The 9,000-nt window shown below is 29.2% G+C and overlaps 1 protein-coding gene across 1 annotated transcript in view; it reads right to left on the minus strand.

Moving 5' to 3' along the window:
• LOC135951407 (DNA topoisomerase 1-like) overlaps positions 1 to 8,788 on the minus strand; it is a 62,530-nt gene extending 53,742 nt beyond the window's left edge. The window contains exons 1-2 of the mRNA XM_065501055.1: positions 8,770 to 8,788; positions 810 to 2,345 (exon numbers count right to left, since the gene is read on the minus strand). Of these exons, the coding sequence (XP_065357127.1) occupies positions 810 to 1,910 (1,101 nt within the window). The 5' untranslated portion in view covers positions 1,911 to 2,345; positions 8,770 to 8,788. The remainder of the gene's footprint in view (positions 1 to 809; positions 2,346 to 8,769) is intronic.
• Between the last annotated feature and the right edge of the window lie 212 nt (positions 8,789 to 9,000).

Below are 9,000 nucleotides of genomic sequence, written 5' to 3' on the forward strand. Positions count from 1 at the left end.
ATTTAAGTGGGTGGTCGTTTTGTCTATGGCCATAGATAAACAAGAATTTGGCGGGTTTCCCCTTTAACATTTTGATCATTTGTTAATTACGAAAAAAACACTCTTAGCAATTATTTAACAACTTAAAAGTAACATTTTTAATACATACATTTACCAAATAGCAACACATCTGTGCAAATGTGGTGGGAAGTGTGGGACTAACAAAAAGGGGAGGGGCAAGAGCAAAGGGAGAAGAGAATAAAAATAAAATAAGCTATTTTTAATAAATTGTATAATTTATATTTAAATATTTCAGCACAATACTTATATTCAAATTGGCATTTAGTTGTTATGGAAAACAAAAGTGGCATTTTTGTGTTTAAAATATTTTGATAAATATTAGAGAGACTGATCTCAAAATTAATGATGATAAATAGAGAAATTCTAAATGAATGACGCTATAATATGAAATAGAGAGAAGGAGTTAAATTTTCAGAATAATTTTGTTGCACAGATGTCAAATATAAATACAGATCAGTTTTAAAGATTTTTTTTCCATTTTTATAAACAAGATCACTCACTTTTAGCTATGTTTTATATACTAAACAAACCAATTTTATTTGGTAAAATTTGGATTACTCTAGAGTATGTGTATTTCCATTTAGCATTTCTATGAATTAAAGTTTGTAAGTATACAGATCGTATCAGTAATTTAAAAGTTGTATGCAATATTTTTGTCTTTGGCCTTCACTGTATATTCCATGATTCATTAGCAATTTAATAAGAAACAGAAAATCAAACATTGCAATTAATTTAATCATCATACTTACATCAAGTTTAGAACGAGTTATCCTGGCATACGAACGATCACTTAAATTGTTATCATCGTCATATGAAATGCCATCGATATTGTCGTTATCACCTTCATCTTCGTTGTAGTCATCGTCATCATCATCATCCTCTGCATCCGAATAATAATCTTCATAATTCTGATGAGCCGGTTGTTCTGGTTTCATCTTCTGATCATGCTCATGATCACGATCACGTTGATGATGATGATGTTCATTATGAGTTTGATTTTGATGTTCAGCTGGTTTGTTTAATTTAATGTCGTCATTATCTTTTGTTGTTGCCAGGTTCCATTTAGAATTTTCATTTGGAACTGAGTACATTGTTGCAATTGTGTCTGAGCGATTGTTGTCAATGCCACCATCACCATCACCATGATCACCACCACTACTGCTGGCCTGATGTTTTGTTGAAGGCGTTGAAATTAATCTTTTGCTGTTGTAATGTTTCAGATGGGTGTGTTCCTGTCTAGAATTAGACAAAGTTTCAGATTGCATGGCCGTTGTGGTGGTGGTGGTGGTGTTTGAACTTGACGTTTTCATGTTACCAACATGTTGCTTCATAAGTTGTATAGAAAGTGAAGGCTTTGAGGTTGTCGACGATGTGGCTGAAGATGATTTAAGATCTTTTGTTTTATAATAGATTTCGTCCTTATTAGTAAGCGGCAGTTCTTGTTGTTTAATTAAAAACTCATTATCACTGTCCATGAATGCAGCGGAAGACGATGAAGCTGAAGAGCTGGTTGTAAATTCTAAACTAGGTGTGGCGGTATATTGCTGCTGATGTGGTTGATGATGATGTTGATGATGGTGCTGTTGGTGGTGGTGCTGGGAATGTTGATGATTATGATGTCCAGGTTGTTGTTCTAGCTTATCGGCAACATTCTCAATATCTGTATCAATGCCGCCGCCAACAACATTATGTTGTTTGTAGTGATGATGATGATGTTTGTGATTCGTTTGAAGTTTCCCCTCAATGGTGTGTGAGTGTAAAGTTGACAACACCACCATCAATATCACCAGGATAATGGTGTGAAAGTTAAACATTGCTCTAAGGTTGGGTTTAACTTTTTTCATTTTCATTTTTATTTATTTATTTTTTATTATTATTATTTTATTGTTAGTTGTTTAATTTATTTTTAGTTTTTATTTGTTCAAATAAGTTGCTAAGGCAGCTGGTTTTGTTTTCTTTAAATCTGTATCTTTAGTTTTCAATTGTTCTTTTTGAATTTTTTTATAAATTTTTTCACACCTTCAGCTTTCATTATAATTTTCATTCTCACTTGTTTTTTTTTTACTACTTTTCTTTTAATATTTTTATGTTTTTATTATAAAATTTTTGTTTGTTGTTTCTGGACTCGTGTGAAAATTTTAATTTCTTTTTTTTTTTGTTGTTGTTTGTAAATTGTTTCACTATTTATTATTCAAATATCTTAGAAATTATACACTTGGCTTGTTTTCAATAGTTTTAAGAGTTTTATTTGTTGTATTTGCTGTTTTTTTTTAAATTGTTGTTAACTATAATAAATGAAAATATGTTTTAATTTTTATTGTTTAAGTAAATAAATATTGAAAAATTTAAACAATTTCTTTTCTACAGTTTATTCTTCTTTCTGAAATTGTTGCATAGATAAAGCAGAAAATTTAAAAGAAGTTCCTACTTCGATGGCTCCAAAGATATATGAAATTAAATTTAAGCTACATCCTAGAATTACAAGGTACTTAAACAAAAATTGTCCCTTTAACTGAATAAAACATATTCTGACCCCATTAACACGAAGTCTGGTTAGGTGCTAACTAATAGTTATACTGTCGTTTAAAATTATTTTTGTATGAAAACTGTCAGTATAACTGTTAGTTAACACATAACCAGACTTCGTGTTAATGGGGGTGAGAAAATTATTTTTTTATTATTAAATAATTTTTCAATAACGATGTCTAACACCATTTTTGGAAAAGAATAGCGATGCTATTTTTCTGAAAGAGCATGTTGAGTAGATCATTTTTGTAGAAGAAACTTATAGTCCAGCTGATCTGAGTTTTTTTACAGTTTTCATTTTTGGAATGGAGCATTATACTAAATGTAAGTTAATGTCTGAGATTATTCTTATAGTCAGAGTTATATTGTGGAATTATAAGAGAATAATTTTTGTGAAAGTTCTTAATCCTCTAGCTACTCTCTTTATGTGTCAATTTAAACATTTTTTTAGAGAAAATAAAAAAATTCTTTTCAAAAAGGACATTTAAGGATTAAAATATTCTACGAAAATGTTTGCCGGAAAATTTCAGTGGGATTCATCATAGTTGTAATTAAAGTTCTTTACAGCTAATTAGCAAAATTACACGCCAACTTAATTTCAAAAGTTTTTTTTATATTTTCATAATTTTTAAAATTCAAAAATAGTTATTTTAATTTTTTTCTATGAAAACCTATTTTTTTGGCACATTGTTTTAAAGACAGTTTGATATAGAAAAAGACCTGATTTACTTGTTAAAATCGGTTTATATTTACAAAAGTTATTAAACTTTTTCAAAGCAATGAAAAAAAGGTGATAAATTTCGTATTCTTTACTTACAAATGCATCAAAAAATGCAGCGTAATCAGTTTTATTTCTAAAACCTTTAAAAAATTTAAATCCATCAAAAACTGACTGAGTTACAGGTCGATTAATTGACCAACATAAAAACGGTTTTTTTTTTGGAATAACTTATAAATTTGAGGGTGTTTCTTCTATGTCGTTTTCCAACACAAATGATTCTACCTTAGTGATCGAATTTTACAGCGTTGGCTACCAAATTTTAGAAGGGATAATACAAGTTTGGTTAATTCAAATTCTTCTTTATCAACTGACTTTATGTTGATAGAACCGAAAAATTGTATGTGTGCAACTGAATCAATCGATTAGCCACAAATTCAGTTGCTACTACGAATCTGTTTTCTCTGTGAAGTTTATATTATTGGGAGTATGACTTAACAATTGGGGATTTACAATATCCGCGGTTTTTGTTTTTAAAAACTTTAATGTCACGTTGAAGGTTACATATCTGTCATTTATTCCCACTTTGTTATTGTACATTTCAGTGAAAACAATAAAGTTTTTTTTGCTTCGAAAATGTCGAATTTTGAGCCAACAAAGCGTCATAACCTCAGCAAAGCTTATGATGAATGTGATCCATCGGTTTCAACGTGTTAGAGATGGTTTTTGCGCTTCAGAAGTGGTGATTTTGACACGAAAGACAAAGATCGCGCAGGCCAGCCAAAAAAGTTGGAAGACCAAGAATTGTAGGCATTACCACATGAAGATTGTTATAAAACTGAACAAGAGCTTGCAAAATCATTGGGAGCTACTCAAGTAATGTTTGCGAACAGCAGGATTCATCCCAAAGTTTTGGGATTCAAAGCAGGGAAATTGGGTACCACACGAATTGATGCCGAGAGGCCTTAAAAAACGATCTTGCATGTCCGAAATGATAAAAGAAATAATTTTTCACCGAATCACTACTTGCGATGAAAGCTCTCTCTGGGATACGCTTTTCTTTGGAACAGAGTATTAGTTCATTTAGTTTGGAATCCATATGTTGCCAGAAAAATAGCTATCATAGCTAACAATGGCCAATACTTTGAATAAATTTATATTGTAGAAAATTATCAAAATAAAAATTTGAAAAAATTCCACATATTTTAGGTCCTTATGAAACTTAAAAACGATCGATCTAGCTATGTCCGTCAGTTGTCTGTCTTGAAAAGAAAATAAACACAGTGATTCAAAAGTGATCGACAAAATATGCAAGGATTATTATACAGCAATTCTGTTTTGTTGGAGTCCATAGCCCTTCGTGAGAAGGGTATATATAAGTTTGTCATTCCGTTTGTAATTTCCACAATATAATTTTCCGACCCTATAAAGTATATATTCTGGATCCTTATAGATAGCGGAGTCGATTAAGCCATGTCGATCTGTCGGTATGCCCGTCTGTCTGTTGAAATCAATTTTCTGAAGACCCCAGATATCTTCGGGATCCAAATCTTCAATAATTCTGTCAGACAGGCTTTCGAGAAGTTTAGGTCCTGAGATATGAGGAAAAAACCAAGACAACCTCGATTTTTGACCTATATCTGGATTACTAAGTCACTAATATAGACAATATGGATATAATGATAGATATTTCAAAGACGTATATAAGACCATAGTAAGTTGGACCTACAATGAGTCACAATCGGAAAAAATATTTTTTAACCCGAATTTTTTTTCACCAAAAAAAAAAATTTTTAAATTAAAAAAAAAAATTTTAATTTAAAAAAAAAAATTTTAATTTAAAAAAAAAATATTTAAAATTTGAAAATAACAATTCGAAAATTTTTTTTCAAAAAAATTAAAAAAACAACTTTGGAAAAAAAATAAATTTTGTTTACCTAAAAATATTTAAAATTTGAAGTATAATTTGGTGAAGGGTATATAAGATTCAGCACAGCTGAATATAGCTTTCTTAATGTTTTTTAATTGATCTTTATTTACTTACGAGTTTTGGAAAGCTACTTCACTAAAAGAAGCTTTTTCACTAGAATAAGAAAAAAATATTTTTGTATAAAAACTAATTCATTAACACAAACGAACTTTTAAAACAATAACAAGAAAAGCTGTTTAAAAAGTTGTGCTTTTCTACCCTTAAAATTGATGGTGAAAATGTAGCATATTTTCGGGGTTTTAGGGCAACATTATATGAAAAGAATACGTTATACGCTTACTAAACTGCATTTTTGTTTCAGAAAAGAATATAAAGAAGGGTAAAAGACAGAATAAAGGCATAATTTATGCCAGAAAAGAAAACGCCATTAGACGACCGTAACTCCATCATTCTCCAACCGATTTTCAAAAAGTCTCCCTTATTTGAATGGTAAATCATATACTACGTTTATACGTAGCCTATTCGCAAATAAAAATAATTTGTAATTAACTAACTCTCTGTTTATATGTCACTTTGGTTACGGAAAATTCTTATTTTTTTAAGTAAAATTCTTGTTTGTCTTACAATTCAATTAATGCAAAAACGCAATGAAATATTTAAAAAACGAAAGAAAAACTGAAAACGTTAAAAAAATATGGCAATGTGTAAAATCTTATTTGCAAACAGTAAATCGTTAATCAGGAATTGTTTTCGTGAGTTAGCTATTTGCAAATAAATAATTAATTCACTGTTTAAAAGGCAAATTTTTCTAATTACAATATTTTTATTTGCGAATAAGCCTTACGTAATATATAGTTTTAAAATTTATTTAAAATAATATTCTTATGATTTTTTGAAGTTGTAACATTAGGAATTTCGCTATTTCACAACATGTGCTAATAACAAAGTGCTAAACGAAGTGATCGAGAAAAAACTACAGAAAACAACAGAATTGCTATATGAAAACCCCTCAGTATTATCATATCTAGTATTAAAATATCCAAAAAAAAAAAATAATTTTGAACAATGTTTTTTTTTAACAATTATTCAAGAGAATTAATTAGTTTTCATATTAAAACCATTGAAATTTGCTCATGATCCTTTGAGATAACTTTCGAATCAACAGACATATTCAGGAATTCGGAATTAAATTATCAGAAGATAAATATGAAACACCAATAATTAAATATACAGAATAAGTGTTCGGTGATCTGCACAGAATGTCTGTGAAAGTTGTGATCAATTTAGCATGTGACTGGTCCCTTTATATAAAGTATAAGAACTAGAACATATCGAGCCCTTAGCGCCAAATTATCGTAAGCGACAAAACACAAATTTTACAGGAGAAGGTTTTTTTGATTATTTTACAATTTATAAATAGAATTAAAAATGTTATGATGCGATATAACATATTTTCGTTCAAGCTATTTGTCTATTTTTCAAAAATATTTATAACTTTTGACAATTAAAAATTCATGGAATACCTTATAGAAAAATATGACAAAAAATGTTTTATATTGGATTTTTGCATAGATACAAATTTTTCGAATTGAAATTAAATTTTTATTTATAGTTTTTATTGAAATTTCAGAGTTATGTAGATTTTTCTATTTAAAATGGAAAAATAAAAAAACGAATTTTGAAATTTATTATCAGCAATCCCGCAATTCCCAAAAAAGTGTTGAAAAATTCCAAAAATTTTAATTTTTAGTTTTTTGGCTATAGTATCCATACCAGGGTCAGGGTTATCGGGACACTTTACAAAATAATTGGAAACATATTGAGGCACCTATAATCGGTTACTATATTTTGATATCGGATACGTGATTTGAGAATTTTTGCCCTAAAGTTTTATTTTACATAAAAACTAGGTGTTTTTTGAAAGGACCTGGTCGCCTCGGTAACAACAATTTTGAAATTGGTTTTGCGTTAAAATATTTTATCAATACTTAGCTTTCAGAAAGTAGAAATTCCTTATACATCCTCTTAGAAATTTTTTGCGATAACTTAAAAAGAAAAAAAAGTTATTTTTTCCAAAAAAAAAAATCGCTTTTTAAAATTCAAATGCATATAACTTTGGACTTGGTCATTATTTTTAAACAGTTCTTTTTCTATTTGACACATACATGTGTTGTTAGTCCAATGTAGAAAAACTGGAGAAAATCGGGAAATATTTGGATACGCTGTTATCAAAAAACTGGAATAGGGTGGGTAAAAATGTTTAAAATTAAATTTTCAAATGCGAATATCTCCTAAGCCATAATAGATAATTGATAGCTACGTCGAGGCTTTTTGTAGTGCTCGATGAAAAGATTCTACATGTGTAATGATTTTGAAATCGGAACTCAAACCAAGAAATAATATCGAGGTGTCCTATTTTGAGGGCCCTTGGTCGCGCCCCTGGTGGGCCCATGAGATCCACGTTCAAAACTTAAACTCGACAACACTTCTTCTTTGCGCATGTGAAATTTCATTAAAACCGATCTAACCATTTAGAAGTTACAGATTTATTTCCCTCTTTTTTTTATATACCACTGTGTGTCGCTTACGATAAAATTTGTTTACTGTAAAATATAAACATTGACTTACGATAAAATCTTTCCCCCTTATATTTTTGATGTTATTAACAATTTTGATATTCTGAGAACGCTAAAACATCAGTCGGTCCATAAAATTTTAATTTCTGCAATAAAACAAAAATTTTAAAAATGTCGCTTTCGATAATTTGGCGCTAAGGGCTCGATATGGCGATCGCTTTGCAATTAGTCAAGTGACAAATGTTAGGCGTTATTAAATGTCGATACAGATGAGACAAAGAATCTTAATTCATGTGTTTATATGTCTTCTAAATAAAATTACGATGAGAATTATATTAAAAAATTTATGGGAATACCCCATATAATTTAAATTGCGAATCGCTATTTTAATCAGCAATAGTTGTTAATTTATTTATGTATTTATTCTGTAATTTAAAGTACTCTTGAGGGAAATTGAGCCATCAGACAATCCAAATTTTTCTCTTCAACTGGCAAATATTAAAACAAATAATTTGTGGGAAATCCCCATATACTAATTTTAATTACGGTTTCTTGGAATTATAAATTACAAACGCGCACAATACATTTGTTTTTACAATTAAATGGCACTGGATTAACAAAATGAACAAAAAATAAATTAAAAACGAATATTTTTTTTGTGAACGATTTTATTTTAATTAATTTATTGTATGGGTATGCAAGTATGTAAATATGTTTGTATGAATAATCAAATAATGTCAATTACAAGACAATTTATGTACGCGCACAATTTGCATTGCATCGACAATTTCGAGCAGGCAGAGGCAGGCTCATTTCTGCATTTATTTGTTAATTACGCATTTTATGCGATCACTACACACGATTATTACAACACTTTAAAATTTAAAATGCAATGCATTAGAGAGGGGGAGGGAGGTTATAAATTTAAAGCGTTTTTAAACGCTGCTTGTAAAACTCACTTTGTTATTTGCTCAATTTGCAAATCTTTTTTTATACAAGTTTTTGTTAAAAAAAAAAATCAAACATTTACTTTTAAATATCGAGTATGTATTTGTATTTGTTGTCGACTACGACCCAATTAAAATTATTATTTGAAATTTGCATGTTACACTTGAAATCTTTGTTAATTATCGTTTAAATATGTTGTCTGTTGCACTAGCAGCACCATTATTTGTAAGAGTGTTACACAT

Source organism: Calliphora vicina, chromosome 2 (genome assembly GCF_958450345.1).
Source record: "Calliphora vicina chromosome 2, idCalVici1.1, whole genome shotgun sequence".
Lineage (NCBI taxonomy): Eukaryota > Metazoa > Arthropoda > Insecta > Diptera > Calliphoridae > Calliphora > Calliphora vicina.